Source organism: Eschrichtius robustus, chromosome 19 (genome assembly GCF_028021215.1).
Source record: "Eschrichtius robustus isolate mEscRob2 chromosome 19, mEscRob2.pri, whole genome shotgun sequence".
NCBI classification, from domain to species: domain Eukaryota; kingdom Metazoa; phylum Chordata; class Mammalia; order Artiodactyla; family Eschrichtiidae; genus Eschrichtius; species Eschrichtius robustus.
In genome coordinates, this window is record NC_090842.1 from 12,075,495 (window position 1) to 12,096,024 (window position 20,530).

General features: G+C 37.8%; 1 protein-coding gene across 6 annotated transcripts in view; it reads right to left on the minus strand.

The window, feature by feature from the left end:
* CNTNAP4 (contactin associated protein family member 4) overlaps window positions 1-20,530 on the minus strand; it is a 254,199-nt gene that overhangs the window by 173,475 nt on the left and 60,194 nt on the right. For 5 of the 6 annotated variants that reach the window (XM_068527510.1, XM_068527512.1, XM_068527514.1 and 2 more), the window contains exon 3: window positions 4,524-4,717. In XM_068527510.1, the coding sequence (XP_068383611.1) occupies window positions 4,524-4,717 (194 nt within the window). The remainder of the gene's footprint in view (window positions 1-4,523; window positions 4,718-20,530) is intronic. The other variant, XM_068527511.1, reaches the window with a different exon arrangement.

Consider the following 20,530-nt stretch of genomic DNA (forward strand, 5'->3'; position numbering starts at 1 on the left):
CAACTCAATCATTCACAGTGATAATAATGCCGTGAATATTTTGTGACAGGTGATGCTTATGTCTAATTGACTATACTTGTCATAGGGGCTCCGTGTCTTTCACCAGCCAAACCCAGAACCACGACACTCAGCACTTCTAATTAAAAAATAGTTATACTAACTTTAGAAATATGCTAATATGAAATTATGGGTTTTTTGTTTGAAAAATCAGATACAATTGAAATCCAGAGGGAGGAGATATGGGGATATATGTGTATGTATAGCTGATTCACTTTGTTATACAGCAGAAACTAACACACCATTGTAAAGCAATTATACTCCAATAAAGATGTTAAAAAAAAATAGCACCTGACACACAAAAAAAGTAAACTATTGTGCATAACAATCATATTTACTTAAATAATTCATAAAATTAGTACCATCCCATTCCTTGCCCTTATAGTCTGCAGTGTAAAAGAAGTTTGAGCATGTATCAGAGAGAATTTGTATAGTTCGGCTGTAAAGTTCCTGCACATGTTGATTTGCTTAAAATAATTTCTAAGATGTTCGTTTCATGAAGTTTCAGCAATTGTTCTTAGATGAGTGAAAATTATACCTTACATTTCCTTTTCCAATCATTTACAATAAACTGGCTGAAAAGTCTTTTGATCATGGATGTTGAGAGAATTTATTTTGTCTTCAATTTGAGAGGAACAATTTCAGTAGCTTGCATTTCTAAGTTTTTGTAAAATATTTATATGCTATCCAGTAGAGTACTTTGTATAAATTACATTTGTGAGCACTAGACTATAAATTTTATTCCAAAGAATAATTTTTTAAAATATCATATATCTCTCAAGTTTACGGTTCTATTAAATATATGCATGGCCACATAGATAACAAAACATTTTGCCTTTCTTTTTAAAGATTATTTGTAAAAAGCAGCAGGGCATTTGATTAATTCTTTCAGGTATATAGAAGTCACTGTTCTCTCTAGTGCTTGAAGAGGGATAAATAAAGGGAGAGTGAGGAATCCTTAAGGCAGCATTTCCATCCATATTGATGGGTTTTATTTTATTTGTCTCTAAACTTGTAACAACTGCCTTTTCTTCCTGTTTCCATCACATACTCATATAATGCCTTAGGTGTTTCCTAACTCTCTTTCACAGATTTATTTGTATCATCTGGAGCAGACTGTGAAGCTCTGAAAGAAAACTGGCAAGTTTTGTATAATTTGGATACATCCCATAATATCTAGAAAAACTGGGCAAAAAAAAAAAAAGTTAGGAAACACATTTGTAAAATGTGACAAAGGGTTAAATTCTTTACTATGAACATCAATTAAAAATTGTTCTTTGGCTAAAAAAAAAAAAACAAAAAACAAATTAAAGTGATCTGTGTTATACCAGGTGAAAATGTCAAGAGCCAGGGCACAATTCGCCATGTTTCGTTTTTCCTTCGTTGGCAATTACAGATTCACAGAGAGGGAGCTTCCCTCAGAGTGGGACCTGAGTAACTGTGGGGTAAAAATAGAACTATTAGCCTATCTGGGATGAACAGGTAGCATGAGTGTATGAGTGTGTGTGTGTGTGTGTGTGTGTGTGTGTGTGTGTGTCTACATATATCAACAAAGTTTGAAGATTTGAGGCTGTTTTACCTACACCATAACCTTACCCGTTTTATGTGTGGCCATGGCACCAACTGCACCAAGTCTCAATTCTGACCTTGACATTCATCTACTTTCTTTACCATATTCAAAATTATAGTCCAGTCCTTACCAAACTTGATAGTCCATTCTGACCACAGTCTCACTGGTTACTACATGGGAAACCATATCTCTGGATAATGCCAATGTCCATTCTTCTGTTCACACTTTTCCAGCTTCATGGAATTGCTTCCTTAATCCTTCCATAATCTAAGTTTTAATGCTTTTTTCAACACCCACGTAAGCCCTGCTTTTTTTGACAAATTCATTCTACAGTGATCTCCATATTCTGTCAATTTCCAAAGCTCTAGGAGTCTGTACCACACATTTGCACGCTCCTCTGACTCACTCTTTGGTTTGTTCTGATGTGTTTTATCTTTTCAACAACATAAACATGAGCTCTTTTTTTTTTAACATCTTTATTGGAGTATAATTGCTTTACAATGGTGTGTTAGTTTCTGCTTTATAACCAAGTGAATCCGTTATACATATACATATATCCCCATATCTCCTCCCTCTTGTGTCTCCCTCCCTCCCACCCTCCCTATCCCACCCCTCTAGGTTGTCGCAAAGCACCGAGCTGATCTCCCTGTGCTATGCGGCTGCTTCCCACTAGCTATCTATTTTACGTTTGGAAGTGTATACATGTCCATGCCACTCTCTCACTTTCAGCTCTTTTAATACAGAATTTCATACAAAGTTAGGCACAGATTAGGAGATCAATGTATTCAAATCTATTCATTGATTGATTGATTTTTTTTTTCACTAATTTACTCAACAAGTGATGTGCCACACTGGGTGTTGAGTGCTGGAAATGCAAAGATGAGAAAGATAAACCTTTTCCCATGAAAAAGTTCAAAATGTATAGGGGAGAGAGAAATGTAGCCTTCTAACTCTAAAGTACATTAATCTGGTACAATATAAATGTACTAAAAGGAGGAGCTGATGGGTGGAGGAAGGGGTCACTTTTAGTTGTGTGATCATAAAAGTATCCTACAAGAAAGTGCATTTCATTTATTGGCTCATTCACTCTTTCCCTCATTCATTCATTCATTCAACAAACATTTAGTAATTGCCGGCAACATGCCGGGTACTGTTAAGATTGGGGATACTGGGATGACAGGTTGGAAGGTAGAATCTCTATTTCCAGGGTGCTCACACTCCAGAGGGGAAAACAGTGAGTAAACCAACAAATGACAGCACAGTCTAAAAAACAATGTTACCTAGCCAGGTAATTGTGATCGATGCCGGCTGTCTTTACATTGATTGGTTTGGACTAGTTAAGGATATCATTCACGTCACTATTGCACCCTGAGCACCTCACCTTTACTAAGTAAGTGAAAAAAGGCAAATAGCACTATCTAGGTTTGGTTTTCCTCAAGCTTAATCCATGAAAAACAATTAATTGTCATGGTTAAGATTAAAATTTTTTTAAAATATCAAAAACATACATCTTACTTAACACAGCTAAATATTAGCACGAATTAGCTGCCATTTATCTAGTTTAAAATCCAATGCTTATTTCAAAAAAAAAGAGTAAAAGATAATCCAAACACCTAGTTAAAATAAATACCTCATTAAGCTTTCATTGCTATTGGTTCATAATTACTGTTTATTTTATCCCTACTTTGAATGGTTTTCATGGAACTAATTCAACCATAATATCCAATTTTTCTTGCTCTTATACAGAACTTCTGCTTGCTTTGGATTTTAATGCAGGTTTTCTTAAAAATGCTTATAGAAAACTTCTTCCAGCCTGACTGTTGTCCTTGCTTGAGGAAGAGCAGGGCTACATCTTCTCAATTCAATTTACATCAATTAACATGCACTGGATGACCACCAAGTATTTTAGAGATACAAAGGTGAGTAAATCACAGCCCATTTCTTCAACAACTGTATAATGTATAACGGAGTGCTAGGAAGTTTCAAAAGAGAGGCCATTGACTGATCAAAGAAAATTATCATTATGTGCCCAGATAGGCCTCCAAATTATCTGTGTGCTAAGAATGATGCTTCATTAAGTTACTCATTTTCTCTGGTTCCAGCAGCTCAGTCAGAGGAAAATTAAAAACCAAAAAAAAACACAGTTCTTTGATTGCAGTATGTTGTCCCTGGCCCACATAAGATCCAAACCAATACTTTTCTACACTAAAAAAAGAAGTCCTTTCTTCACCACCAAGCAAACTTCCTTTAGCTTCCCTCTTCCATTGGGTGTTTATATACCATCAGTCAACGACAAATACCACCCACTTTATTACAAACGGCCTCCTTGTCAGTCTCCCTTACAGGAGCTGTGCCCTGGCCACAAAACACAGCATCTTACACACTTGAAAAGACTAGAGAATGGTTTATATATAAATCATATATGTGTGTGTATATATAAAATACATATATAAATATTCCAAATATTATACATAAAAACCTCCATATACTAGAGATTAATTCATAAATCTCAGTCATCAGAATAAAAGCAATAAATTCTTTTCAACAAACTTAAACAAAGACAATGCAAAACTACTATGTTATTGAACAAAACTTAAAATTTTTTTATATAGGCTTAGTTTCTTTCTTTAACTTCCACACTATTTAGTGCACTAATGAGATTTTTTTTTTCAATTTCTGAGGACTCTGTGAAATAAGTTTACCTTTAGTATTTTCATAAATTAAACCATAAAATGTATTAGAAAATGAATAGTAATACATTTTCTCTTGAAAAATGTTTTCTAAGTAATTCTGAAGATTCTGTTTCTAAACTTAGTTTAAGAGATTCGTAAACAGCATGTAGGGATGACTCTACTTCTCTCTCTGAGAGGCGATGTATTCTGTTAAAGAAACATACCCAGATACTGTCCTCTTGTCGATACTGCTTCCAGTTCCTGCCACTGTCACTGAACATTAGGAGGTAGCTGGTCACCCAGTTGGAGCTCCCATATCCCCCTTGGGTGGCCACAGCGGTGATCTCCATTCTCTCTCCAAGGTCAATCTGCAACCACTGGTATTTGTTTGACACAAGTGGAGACCAGCCACCGGCTCCTTTTGTGAAAAGAGAAAAAGGCGAAATGAGCAAAGAATTCGTTAAAAATCTGTTCATGAACTAGCAATCCCAGTAAGCCTGTTCCTCTATGGAACTTAAGAAAGTCAAATTTCCAAAGTACAAAACTTTCCATAATGCTAGAAAAATACAGAGAAACAAGAATGTAATGTAAATGGGTGGAGCCTATGTTAATTATGTTCATTTCTAGGCATTTCAACCATCTGACACTGGGAGAGTTAACTGAATGAGGTTAAACTCATTGAATGTTTAAACCACTTAATTTGACAGGCAGACATCCACGTCAACACTTGGAACTGGCACGTTTACTGCCCACATGCATGACTGTGTAATGCTTTGGCCTTACACCCCTTTGCCCAGAACTTGATTTACCTTCACACTATGGTGGAACTAGAAGACTACCTTTGATGTCTGATCATGTTTAGACTCCTTAGAGAAAGAAGTACAGCATTAAGCCCGGGAATACAAACATGGCCAAGGGATAGTTCCTGCCTTCACCGTGTTTACGGTCTTATGGGAGGAAAAGACATTGAAAAGCATATTTGAAACACAACATGAAAAGGGTTAATGGTGAGGCAGGTGCAGGGAATAATAACACAGTAAATAATGGAGAGCTCTATCCAGTGATAACTGACTTGCAACAGTGTGTGAGAGACCATTAAATTTTCAGCAATTTTGCATGATGATTGTTAAAGATAGCCATCTTTGCAATTGGCCATGATGGGAGTATTTAAACCACGAAAATTGGCCAACTCTGCAAATCAGTACCCACTCCCACCCCAGCCAGTTTACCAACACATCACTAGTTGTATCCTATCTGGGAAGTGGGGTGGTGGGTGAGAGGACAGCGGATAGGAGAGCCATGGTAAATTGTGTTTGAGCACTCAGAAGTGAAAAATAGAAGTCTGTTGTATATTCAAGGAAATATGGACAGAACAGAATTTATTGTGTTTTGTTTTATCCAAATGCACACCAGAAAATTATAGACGTGATTACCTACTGTACATCTTGTTAAGACGTTTCATTCTTCCAGTTTACTATAATAGTGCTTTATTTGAGGAATTTATTTAAGTAATACTGAATTGCTAACCGTGTAAGTATTATGTAGTCACTGTAAAAAACATGAAATAGGGTTCATCCCATTTTTGAATCCATAATTATCTACTATTCAATATATATTAAAATGCAGTATCTGTTACATAATGTACCATGTAAGAATATTAGTACATGTTTTCTTTTCCCCATTCTTTTGCCATCCACCTTGAGGCTCTGATAATAAGTTCTGACATTTCAGATAGAGATTACCATAAATTTATATACAGTTTTTATTCAAGCATTATTCTTGACATCCATGCCCTGTTTTATAAACCTTGAGTCAGGCACTAATACAAAGAGATGCCCAATTTTGCTATTACGGTAAGGCACATACCTTTGTGAGACCTAAAGGGACACATCTGTATTAACAACTGCTTTAATAAGATTTTAAAACCCTTCTGATGGCAGATACAACACAGTGACACTCTGAGAGATAAAAAGCAGAACTCTGTGTTACAGCTTCAAAGAAGAGAAGACTGCCAGGAAGGGCCGTAGAGGGAAATGCCACCACAGAAAGGGTGGCAAGTTGAAGCCGTTGAGGGCAGCTTACGTATGCAAGCGGGGTGGGGTTAGCTAAGTTTTGTGAGCTCCAGGGAAGAGAGGCTGTGTCCGGGGGTCTGGGCCTGGCTCCAGGATGATCAGGGTTGAGGCACAGTGGCCACAGAGGGTGTGAGCGCAATAAAAGAAGGGGTTGGGTTTGGACACAATCAGCTGCTCAAGAAGGGGACTGACCAGCTTCTAGTCAGGGCCTCAAACTGAGTTAAGACAGCATTTTTTTTAAGTATTATATTCTAACAGTCTCCTTCCTTGACAGTATCACACTAACTCCTGATTGTATTCGGGTATGAGTCCCGAGATCACTTACTACATTGTCTTTAGAACTATATAATTTCTTTTCAAATTTCCTTCTTTCTTGGAGGGAATCATTGTTCAAAAGTGTCTTCCACTTTGTACATCAAAAGTACAATGCTCTCCTTCTTGACCCAAAATATTGGTACACTGTGCAATTTTTATTGGTGTGTTTTTGCTTTTCATTTTCTCTGTATTTGCCCCTGAAGAACCTGTGGTTTTGGCTAGTAACCTGGATGAGTGGAGTTCTCTTGGTCACCAATACCATCTACCATGTTTAGGCTAGAGTGAAAAATGCTTGTATTTTAAGTAAGAGGGCTTGTTGGGCAGACGTGGGCCCTGGCTGCATTTCGGGTGTCTCGGGGTCATTGACCTAGCATGGCTTTGCTGTCCACAAAGGGTGCTGCTCATGCAGCCTGTCTGCAGAGCAACAGGAGGCACAGTGCTCTTAACTAGGACACAGCAGTGTCCCCCATATTGTCATGATATATAAATGGGAATCAGCAGTTCCCAATGGATATAGAAAAGACAGCAGCAATAGGGGTTGGGGAATCTCAGGATTTGGCTACCTGACAGTAGGGTCAACCTTCCTCTCCAGAGTTAACAATAGACCATGTCTTTGAAGTATGGGTACATGATGGGAGTGGTGAATGGGTAAAAACTTCCCTCTACTGTCCTATCTAATTTTACAATTCTGCCTCAGGGCCTATCAAAAGTTTGGAAGTTGAAAGTCTTCCAGGGTCTGATGTTCACCAAGCATCCTTGGTCCATCTGCAGCATAGTTGCATATGTGTTACACCTGCCTATCTCTCTGCATTTTTATCATTTTTTGCATAGAAAAGTTGGAAAAGAATGAATGAAGTGCCCCCAGCCAGCCATCATCTTTACCTGGAATTTCTATGTTTGGAATTTTATCTACATCACCTTATACCTTTGAGAAAATACTGAGTTATTTTGTTTCTTGCTCTTTCTAGTTAATTTTAATGGTCTAAAGTCAGTAATGAAGATACATTTTTAATACAGAGTTGTATAATGTTTCTGTGGCACTTTGACATTCCTTTATAGATCAGTATTTAAAACAGGAACACATGAGAGAAGCACAGTGGAAAAAAAAAAAAGAATCAGCGTGAGTCTAGTGAGTTAAAATTGGATCATCAATTCCCATCAGGAGCAAGAGGAACCTCTCACTGACCGCTCCCTCTTCCCAGCGTCACTCACCATTGCAGCTGCTCTAACCAACTTGAAACATCCGCAATTAATTGACCTTGAACATTTCAATTTCTCACCTGTGGCGAAAAGGTACTACTGATATGCTAGATCAAGTGATACCATTAACGAGGTACACCAATAAAGTAATGGAAATTCAGATGCTCCTAGGCTTTACCGAGTAATTTCGGCAAGCTAAGTCAGCCATAGGGAATCCAGAGATTCCTACAGGGTTTTAAACTGTGTGGCTCTGTAGACACACATGGTATAAGTGTGTGATGGAGTGTTATGATTGTTCTAATTTTAAAACAAATGTTGAATAGTAATATAGAAAATGCAAATATACAGATATAGATAAACAGACATGGATATAGAACTCAGCACACTTTGGTAGTGCCAGCCTATGATGACATGTAGGGACAATAGTGACATGAAATGAAAATGCAGCTGCAGCTGAGGTTAAGCTACCCCAGGCGTAGGGTCACCGCCAAACCAACTAGCCTTCTGGAGACATCCTATTGTCATAGTATCTACTTTTTGAATGGAGAAAATGATGGCTAACTCCAGCAAGTTGTTAACCCTGAATTACTATAAAATAAAATATAGTGAACTTTTAAAATTTACTAACTAAAACTTTCAGCTGGTGGTCAAGTATTATTTGTCCTTAATGATGCTTTTAATATGCTGATAGAGTCAACATCATGGTAGACCAATGTGAGACCAATGACCATCTTTCCATAACCCCATCTATTCCATGGTTATTGACACTTAATCCACAAGACAGAGTCTTATCCCTCCATTTCTTTTCTTCCCCATATCGCAGCCCTCCTTCCCCTATTCCACCCTCCTTTTTCTCCTGCCTTGGCCTCATTACTGAGACTTGGCATAATAAAATGTCATAAATTTATTCAAACAGAAACATTTCTTGCATCTTCATATCACAGCCTGAAAACTCACACTTAAAAGCCCTCTACCCACTGATGAGACTTTTACACTAAGCATTGTAGTACTGCTATGAGATTTAAATTTAAAAAGCATAATAAGTGCCTATTGATTTCTCTCACAGACAGCAAGCCCGTGAGTATACGGTAATTGTTAATTTTTGAATTATAAAACAATTATTATTGCTATCGACTCCAAAGAGTTACCATCACAGTAAAGTTGAGCTTTGGAAAAATTTAGTTACTGAACGATCACAAAACACAGCATCTCTTGTATCTGTTGCCTACTACTTTTAAACATCAGCTTCCTCAGGAACTGGCTTCTGTAACACATGTTGCTGTGAGCTGTCAGGAAAAAAAAAGCAAACTAAAATTTAGCCGGTGCCTATTGTATGCTAAGTACTCTACTAGAAATTTTATGTACCATATTAAACTTTATTAAAATAATCTTGTGAGATGAAATATATTTTAACATCTCTTCTTTTCAAATGAAACTTTTAAAAAAGAGATTCACAGAAGCTAAGTAAATTTTCCCAAATTTTTAGTATAGATGAGAAATTATTTTTTAATGATTTTAATCTGTTAGGATCTCATTTAAGAAATCTCCTCCTTTTTCATTCTTTAACCTTGAAATAATTATACAACTACCATTGCCCCAGAGTGGTATATTTTATCCCAAGAATAAATTCAAATAATAGATTGTGTTATTTAAATATAAATAGGTAGCTGGCTGAATTACATTTAAAACCCTTATATCCTTTCTAGTAGGGAGCACGAATATTTAGTTCTGGACATGGAGGCACATCTTACAATTTCATGGAAGTGAAAGAAAAATTGAAGAAAATAATACTCTTGGTAGGAGCTTTAAAATATAGAAAAGAATCACTTCTATCCCCTACTAATATTAAAAATGGCATGACTGCCACTGCTGATGGTCATCTGTGAAGGTGATGTGTCACAGAGTTTGTCAACTTTGCAAAGGTTGGAACACACGAAAGGGCAAGCCATATTTCTCAAGATGTAAAGCATAGAAGGACACAGGTGTTCAAGGACACAAAACACAAGTGAACACAGTTCAATGACAGTCCTAGCCATCATTATGGCATCTACATTTCTAGAAAATAACTGGTTTAATTAAAATTGTCCTAGGGAAGTTTCCCTCTAAGATAATTACATTTTTTCACATGTGATTTCATCTAGATTTCCCCACAATTGTAAGTTTGCCTGGATCATTTTGATCTTGACATTGAATTACAATAATGTAAAAGGAAGAGAAAAAACATGGTGCCAGTATTTGTCTGTCTCCCTTAAATGGTTCGCAGTGTCCCGGGGCCACCATTTAGAACCTTCTCAAGCTTTGTATTTTTACCAGTGTAGTTCTTTTTGCTGGAAGGAAACATGACTCTATCGATGCTCTGTGTCTGGCTAGTCTTGCCTCGTGTACACTCCTGAAACGTGGCGTTGCTGCCCCTGGTCACAGTGATTATTACAGGTACAGGCAGGTCAGCTGAGCCGAGCCAGCAGGGCAATTCCAGGATTTCATTGAGACTATGAGAGAAAGACCCTCTTTTCTGCTGTGAACGCTGAAAGGATGGGAATGAGGCATCGAGCTGTAGGAGCAACTGTTGTGGAAAACCTGAGTGAAGCAGCAAAGACCCAAGCAGAACTGAGAGATGAGGTGAGACCCAGTTCTGATAGCACAGTCAGCACCCCTGAGTCCAGCTGGGCCCGCAGGGCATCCCTGCGCTTTCCAGGTACGTGAGCCACTGGCCAGCCCCTTCCCCTTTGGCTGAACCCACTCAGGCCACTGCATCAGCAGTTCTCCATTCTCTCCTTCATTATTTTTTTCTCCTTAATGCATCATACCCATTAATGTAGATGCATGCTGTTATTTTTCCCCCTTTAAAAGAAAAAAAAAAAGAAGCTTCTCTTGACTCCACTCTATTTCTCCTGCTTTTTATATTAAGGTAATATGTTAATTCAAATAAGATGTCCATGCACACTCTTTCCGATGTTTGTCATTTCATTCTATCTCAGGCCAATTCCAATTAGACTGTCAGCCCACGCCACTCAATGAAAACTGCTCTTGTCAAGGTTACCAAAGAACTGCATGTTACTAAATCGAATGGTCAGATTTCAGTCTTCCTACCACTTGGTCTGTCAGTGACATCTGATACTTTCAACTACTCCCAATGCCTTGATATTCTTTGTCCACTTAAACTTCCATAAAGCTCATTCTCTTCATTTTCTTCTTAGCTTATTAGTTGCTCCTTCTCAATCTCCATTGTTGGTTCTTCCCTTTATCTCTTCCCTCTGAAGGCTGAGATGGTCCAGGGCTCACTCCTTCGCCCTGCTTCTTCTCTGTCCCCATCTCCTTGCTGACCTCTCTTGCCTCATGGACTTAAATATTATGTGCCAATAATTCCCCAGTTTCTAACTCCACCCCCAACCTCTTCCCTGATATTAGACTCTCTACTTGCTATCATTTCCCAAACCAAACGCCTCTTCTTCCCCCAAATCCTACTCTATTCACATGCTTCCCCAACCCAGTTTATGACAGACAATTCCATTCTTAAAGTTTCTCAAGACAAAAAAAAAAAAAAAAAATAGAGTGTGCTTGACTCCTTTCTTTCTCTCTCACCATACTACCAAACCGACAGAAATACTGCTGGTGCTACTCAACTCTGCAGAATCAGAGGATTTCTCCAACTCCACTGGTGCTCCTTTCTATTCCAGCCTGGATTCTTGCCACAGCAACCTAACAAGTCTCCCTGCTTCCCCCTTTGCTCACTGAGACTCTCTCTGTTCTCTATACAACAGGTTTAAAATATTATTCCTGGGCTCAGAACACTACAATAACTTTCACTTTCACACGCAGTGAAAGACAAAGTCATTACTATACGGCCTCCATATTCCTTATATGATCTGCCCCCCTAGCACGGCCCCCGCCCCAGGTCTGGCTTCCCAGATTGGTCCCCTCCGTCAACGACGGCCTCCTCAAGGTTCTTTGAGCAAACACCATTCTCCCATCTCCCATCCCATGCTTTGATAAGCTATCCTTTCTGCCTGGAGTGCTCTTCTCTGAGATAGACTGGGCTAAAATCTTTGCTACCGTCAAGTCTTTGCTCAAATGTGATCGCTCTCATACAAGCGTGCCTCTCCTGACCTTCCCTATTAAAATTCCTTCCACCCAGCAATCCTGCTCCCGTTCATCTTAATCCAAACCACTTTTCATTTTTTGTCAGATATTGACATATTTATACATACATTTCTCGTTTAGTATCTTTCTTTATCCTTTATCTTGCCCTATCAGAATATAAGCTCAATGAGGCCTAGAGTCTTGGCCTGTTTTGTTCAAAGATAGATCCTACATGTCTAGCACACTGCCTGACACATAGTAGGTGCTTAATAAATATTTATTAAATAAAGGAATGAAATAAATCTCTTTCCATATGGGTATAATAAGACTGTGTTAATTCATATACCAAATATGAATATATTATACCTAGTGGCAAAAGCTGGAACTAAATAAAACTAAATAAAAGCACAAGATACTTCTCTTTGCAAAAGAGAATGAAAAACACATCCTTCTAATAAAAAAAAAAAACCAATTATCTCTTTCAGTACTTTCAGTGAGGTTCTCGAAGAGAAAGCTTAGGCACTTGGCTGAGACACACACACACACACAGAGGCATGCACGTACATACACACAATGTCTACCAACCGCTTCAAAGTTCCCTAGTTTAATCACTTGTAAACTACATTTCCTAGATGTATTTATTGCTCTATTTTTGGAGTTTTTGATACAATGAAAGAGATGCTTTTTACTTCATTTCCCCAGCAAGGTTCTAAACTAATAATACCTTACTAAATTCTCGTAGGTTTTAGTGTTTTGCTGTTGATCAATTTTTCCTCCCAGCAGACTGGCAGACTGACTTTCAGCCCTGCTTCTTGTATTGCCAGATCAAACGTTTCTGAAGGGTTCAATAATTCAGCGGATTAATCAGTAAATATTTACATCCTTTCTCTGCTTAGGCATTTTGATTCGTATATTTGATGTGCAAATTTTGGGAAAGCCAAATTTCCTCTAGAAGACTAGAATAAAATTACAAAACCACCAAAATCTGTGCTTTAATTTTTTTCACCACAGCCAGTTTTATTTCATTCAAATTAGTAGCTTTGGAAAAATGACTTTGAGCACATGATGTCTGGAAATTCAGACGGTAATCAGGACTTGCCCGCGTTTTGCTCTAGGACCATTATAATACTTTTCTAAAAGTTTCGATTTAGATCTACTACAGTGAGGCAGGTCATTTCAGTAAATGACCTCATGCATCAGATAGAGCACACTGACAATATCCCAGAGACTGAAAAACCATTTTTTGCTTCCCTACCTTTTTTTTTTTACCTTCCCCAGCCAGAGAGAGATGATAAGCTGCCATGCATGAGTCAAATGTCCTCATATCACTCCTGGGTTAAGAAACTGAAGTCACTCTTGTACCCAACAGACATTATTTCCACATAATGATTGGAAAAGCCAGCAATACTAGGGCATAGTATATGAAAAAAAGGTAAAAAGTACAAAACCAATTCCAGGCATTTGATTAAATCATTTAATATTTTCCCAATTTGTGAAAATGCTAAAACATTAATACAGCATCACGATCCCAATGAATGAGATATGTTTAACTCTAGGCTTAGATATTTGTTGAATTTAGTCTTGAATACACATACTTTAACTCCACGATTTATTCCTTTTTAAGTATTATTTTATTGTGGAAAATTTTATTTCACAGGCAATGGGAAAAATTATTAGTGATGCTGGTGACCGAGACATCCTTAACATTCATTCATAACATTCCCCTCATCTTGACTGAACTTCAGACAGGTCTTTTCCCTGACCATAGGCCCCTGACCTCCCTTTTCTCAGAGCATTTAATTGAGGGAAGTTGCAATTGTAAATTATTTCTCTGATCCTTGCAATGTAAATCTTCATCAAGCCTCCTTACGGTTTTACAATCCAAGAATGTCTTTCTCAAGGACCTGAGTCATCCCTCTGAAATGTAATCAAGAAAGATAGAGCCCTATCGCCCAGTCTCTGCGGGAGGGCAGGAGCCTAACTCCACAAGCACCAATTAGCAAACACAAATGGCCTAATCACGTAGACCAACTTCCCCCTGAGGTTCTCCAGTACTCTTCCATTAGCTCATCAGCTCAGTGCTTTAAAACTCTCCCACCTTGATTTCAACAGAGCAGAGTTCAATCTCTCTCCCCTACTGCAGAAGTCTTGACCCCCATTGCTATAGTCTTGAATAAAGTCTTTTTGTCTTTTTAATTCAATCCAGTGCAATTTTCTTTGACAAGAGATAATTGGTTTGTTTTTTTTTTATTAGAAGGATGTGTTTTTCATTTTTCTACCTAATGAGTCATGTTCCCCAGAAACCATTACACAGAGTCTGAGAAGATAAAGAACAATGCTTAGAAATGAATGAGGGTCTGACTAGAGCTAACCAGAGGGGTTCTTCAGGATAGTGACAGTGTCCAAAGACCACTGCCCATCTGTTCTACCTATTAACCAAAAGAATGTCACAGCCAGCTTCGGGGAATCTGAATAGAACAAGAAATGTCATGGGGCCTGGCCAGAAAAGGTGATGGCCTTTGTCAAGAGAACAGTCGTAGGGACCAAATGACCACTAAATTTGGCAGTGTACATCAACAAACATCCAGTGTGAGGACCAACCAAACCACACTTAGCAGGTATCACTGACCTGGGACACAAGGATCCAATCAATGATCTTGTGGTGGACATCAACACAACAACCGACATATGTCAGGGGAGCCCCCCACCCCAAGTGCCGGGACATCATCTGAGTTCCTCTCATGCCAACTGCCATTTTGCAAAGGAGTGGAAGAAAGATTAGGAAATCAGAAGGTCTGAGCATTTACCTGGAAGAGACTGACACAACCAAAGGAGGTTCCTTTACCCAGCAGAGGCCAGGGGGTTTGAGGTGACTTGGTAAGTGGGCAAAAATGGGAAACAGTCTCTGAACTGAACAGCAAACAGGATCTTCCCAACTAAAAACAATACACTCAGCTGCTAAAAGTTTTGGCAATACTGAAAAATATATGGTGTTTCCATGTTACTTCTCAACTACTAACATAACCTGCAGACTCATAGCTTTGCAACTAGCTTGAGAAAATGAGATCGACCAGTTTTCAGATCTGAATGACGAAAGATACTAGAGTGTCTTTATGAGTGTCTTGGGCGTGTGCTTAACATCCCCAAAGCTGCCGATTATGCATTTTATATAACTTATGATTTTCTAAAACTGTATGTGGACTGGCCAGAACGATGTCATCTGCACGTGTACGTGGGTGGTCAACCAGAATCAATATGTCTATCTGGTTCAAAACACATTTTGCCATATGCACAGCATTGAAACAGTCAGGTCTACGCTGCTCCAGAGCAGAATCACTCCACATTCATTGGGCAGCACACTGATTTTAGGTACAAAGAAGACAGAAACACACACACACATACACACACACACACACACACACACACACACACACAGAGTCTGCTGGCTTTAACAGAAATAACGTTCTACAATAGCATGTGGAGTGGGATCCAAGTAGGACTGAGTGTGTGAAGCCAACAGGTGAAATACTCCTCCAGCATCGGGCAACCAGCTCCACGCGGCCCTGGGCCCAAGTACAAAGAGCGGAGCACACAAGCGTTAGGGCTTCATAAAAAGAATACAGGGAAAAATACGCTTTTACAAGATTTAGTTCAAAATGGTGATACCTGACCATTAATTTTGCCAGTGATACACATACATTTAGATTTTTAAAATTATCCTCAATTATTACATGTGTATTCAATGGTTTCTTTACCTCATTATATAAAACAAATCATGTTTCGACATATGAGAGTCTGGTACAGTTTATTGTGCCAAAATAGGGAAGACTCCAAATAGACGTAAATGGAACAAACCACTGCTGCGTGGTTTTTTCCAATCAAGCCCTTTTATTTATTAATCTGATTTTAGCCTATGGTTATAAACTCATCATTTTGTCATTGTATCACCTAAACTGAGAGATAAACACCTTCTAAAATTATATGCACCAATTATTCTGTATTAGAAACAATATCACACATTGCCCTGGCTTCACCAAGAGAAAAACGGTCCTATTTTGAGGGAGCGTGATCGAGTCGGTCAGGATGTGAAAGGTGGGGAAGCACAAGGAGAGGAGGAAAAAACACATCATTTTGTTCTGTTTATCTCTATCTTATTTCTATTTGTAATGTATAATGGAAAGTTCTAAATTGTCCTTTTTGATAAGAAGAAAGTCTCACAAAGGAACCTCATTTCCACTTGAACCAATGAGGCCTTTTACACGATTGTCAGGCCACCTATCATGGTTCATGGTTCCCAGTGTATACTGATCCACTGAGTCATAAAGTAGTGCTTCCAGCTGGGAATGAGAGTTAATGCAAACTCTCTGGATCAGAAAAGACGGACCCCAAAAAGTAGGTCATGCTTCCGCCTAGCCAATTTCAGATTGCTCCTGGCAATACTGTGACTCTAACCCACACCCCTGCGCCTTCCCACATGCCCCGTCACCACACAGGAGAATGCGGCAGCTGAAAACAGCATCCTAGCAGAGGCAGCTCCACACATGTTCACGGTGACCGCTAGGACAACTATAAGAAAACAAAGACTTTTGATAAGCAAAAGGAAAAGTCAGTTATCAACATGGATCATTCTGTTGCAACTGTTTTTGCTTTTACTATATTCTTTTTCTGAAGAATTAACATAAAGGTTAATTTGTTGGTACTGTTTGGAATGTATCTTCAGAGTTTAGAACTTTGCATTTTAATTTTTTAAGTTACCACCAAATTTTTAAAAAGTTTTTTAAGAAAAATAGAAAGAGAGAGGGAGGGATAGGGTGGAAACTTCTGGAGGTGATGAATAAGTTTAGGGCTGTGATTATGGTGATGGTGTCATGGGCATATACTTATCTCCAAACTCATCAAGTTGTATACATTAAATAGGTACAGCTGTATACATATCAATCATACATCCATAAAGTAGTTTTTAAAATTAGCAATTCATAATTTTAAGAAATATGAATGTAATATTTCCAGAGGCAGCTGAGCTTGTCAAACATAAATGTCAAGATCTTTATATTTTTATTTAAAGGTATCGATTTTTCCCTTAACAAATCATAACTGAGTAGAAGAGTATTGTGGTGTGTTAATAGCCATAAAAAAAAGTTTTTTTGCAAAATTATATGCAATCCTAGGATTTTAGGCTCCTTTACATAAAACACGGGAGGGACAATATAGTTGCATGGATGTTGTATTTAAGGGGACCTCCCAGATGATCTTCAGACAGAGTTTCAATAGTGAATTCACGATTTACATGATTCTTCAGGGATGATGCTTTCAAAAAAAGAACAACTGTTTTTTGCTTTTGCTATTTTGACATACTGTATCTTTAGAATATCTATCTAGGTCAATAAATGAGCTGCAAATAAAACCATCAGGAAATGTTTCACAACCAAAATTCTGTCACTTAGAGCAAGTCCCTCCTTCTTTAGCTCCAGGTGACACCGCAACTTCCTGGGTTTTTTTCCTCACTCCTCTGGCCAGCCCTTTTCAGCATCCTTCACAGAGCTCCCTTTCTCTACGTTTGTTGAAAAGCTAACACAACTGTCCTCTCTTCTTTTACTTTACATTCTCAGTGGACTACATTTCTCATGCCTCTGGCTGCAATGATTAATTTTTTTTGTTTTTGGAAGACGAGGCCTGATCTTTATTTTTAGCTCTGACTTTCCTTTGAAATCTGTATTCCAAATCCTGAATGCTTCCTATATATCTATTCATGGATGCCCTACGGAGATCTCAAACTCGACATGCCTAAAATGGATGTCTTACCTCCTGTCAAAACCAGATGGCCGTATCATTCCCATCTTCAAGTCACTCAGACTAAAATGTGAAAATCATTTCTAATTATTCCCTTTCAATAATAGAAATTTCTACATATGTAGAAATTGCCAGATCTGGTCAACGTCACCTCCAAAGTGATTTTCATTGTCCCTTTTGCAGTTTGTTATTCCTTAGTTTAAGTCCGTATGTCAACCACTCAGTTAAACTTATTTTCTGTATTTATTTTTAGTTATGGGGGATACAACTTTGAAGCAAGTAAATGAAAGCATGAAAAGACATGAAAGCATTTGAGAGATCCTAGTGAGGCAGAACTGGAAGGCCTTGATGTCCTGTGGATAACCCCTTCGATGTTAGACGCTGGGAGGGCAAGGAGCATGGAGAGGACAAAGTCAAGGATGCCAGCTTGGAAAACTTTCTGGATGCTGGTACTGAGAGTAAAGAGTCATCAACGGAAGGGAAATCTGAAAGACGTAAAATTGAAGGAATGGGAACCCTAAGGAAGTACGAAGGACTCAGAATGCTGTGAGTGATTCATTGTGGAACAGAGGGGCAGGCCTTCTAGGGTGATAAAAGTGAAGGAAGCAAGGCCACTGGGATTTGCATACGTTTACAGGATTTGGAGAGGAAATCAGGAAATTGTTTTCCGAGCCCCGATGGCCTACCCTTCCTAAAAATCTTCAATATGTGCCTTTTAGAAAACCAATCTGTTTTTGCCATCATTCCCAGAGTTGCTTTGGTAAAAGCAGGTTGAATCATTTTTCTCCTGGTTGCAAAAAGCATTCTTTTTGACACAGCATTTAATTCAACTTCAATCTGGCACTGGAGCCTCAGAAAATAGTCTATTTTTCTATGAAGTCTGTTCTCATTCTCCACAATTTCATTTGAATTATACTCATTCCTGTGCCTCTCACTCAGCCAGGACTTTGTTTCTTCCACCTCTCAGCTGCAGCTCAAATACCACCTCTCCCACAGTCTCACTATAAGAACTATGTAATATGAGATAATATAGTTTATTTATGTTTGTTAAATTAATAACTAAGAATCAAGTTTCCTATTAGAATACCACTGTCATATTTGAAACCCACTTGGCAGAAACGTTTGTGTGCTGCTCAGACATGAAAATGAGGCTTGCCATTAGCTGAACTGCTATTGTTCTAATATGGCCAAACTCAGAGCAATTGAAATAGATTAAATAGATTCTGAGATGACTTCAGAAGGTCAAAGGGCTGTGAGAGTTTTGCTTTCTAGTAACCAAGTAAAATGACAGACTTTTTTAATGAGCAAAATCGACATTTCAAAGGATCTTAAACTCTCTTTATGCCATTTCTTTTCTAAGACATGGTTCTGATTAATTCCCATCATTTTTTTTTTGGAATATCTGAAATTGTGTCTTGAATTCCAATGAGTAACTGAATATTGGCCAAATACTAATTTAATAAAGTGTCAACATAATTAAGTATCTTAAAATTTAAATGACTGTGGTTTGTGTGTAGATTACAAAGTGGTTAGATTTTATATTTTTGAACAATGTAATAAACACTTTTAATAAACTCTTCTCAGACCTTTTCAAAAGTAAGAAGAAGACAGAAATGAGAGGTTAAAAGTTGAATAAAGGAGAAGCTATGAAGTTTAGGATATTTCTAATTCTTAATAAAAATTATTAAGCACAAGAAACTAGAAGGTTATAAAATACCACTTTCTTTAAAGTCCCTAAATGTCATCCCTCATAACAAAGAATATAGAATTTATCTCCCTAATTATATTTACTAGTTATGCTTTTCAGTACTAGATCACACACAAACTTTTCAAACAGAGAAAAATACGGTACACAAGGAATTATCAATATCATTCTAATCACCATCATTAATACCCACAATTTACACCCTAAAAACCTAAACCAAAATGTGATCATTATATCCATCAGCCCATACGTAAACAAAAGAAATGCTAGGTATATCCAGAAAAGACGAAAACTCTTGATTTGAAAAGATATATACACCCCAATGTTCACAGCAGCACCATTTACAACAGCCGAGATATGGAAGCAACATAAGTGTCCATCGACAGATGAATGGATAAAGAAGATGTGGTACATATACACAATGGAATACCACTCAGCCATAAAAGGAATGAAATAGTGCCATTTGCAGCAACATGGATGGACCTAGAGAATGTCATAGTAAGTGAAGTCAGACAGAAAAACAAATATTATATGATACCACTTATATGTAGAATCTAAAAATTAATACAAATGAATTTATTGACAAAACAGAAACAGACTCCCAGACATAGAAAACAAACTTATGGTTACCAAAGGGGGAAGGGGGGATGGGGAGGGATAAATTAAGAACATGGGATAAACAGATACACACTATTATATATAAAATAGAATAGCAACAAGGATTTACTGTATAACACAGAGAACTATATTCAATATCTTATAATAACCTATAATGTACAAGAATATATATATATATATATATATCCAGATCACTTTGCTGTACCACCTGAAACTAACACAATATTGTAAATCAACTACACTTCAATTTAAAAAAAATGCTGGGAATGACTGGATCTGCTAGCTATGAATAGAAATCGCCGATGTATTCTACAAGGTACTAAGTACATCACTGTTCTAACTCATTTGATTCTCACAATAAGCCTAAGTGATAGAAACTATTATTTTTCCTATTTTAGCCATGAAGAGACTGAGGCAAGGGGAGGTAAAGTCACTTGTGAAAGGTCACAGA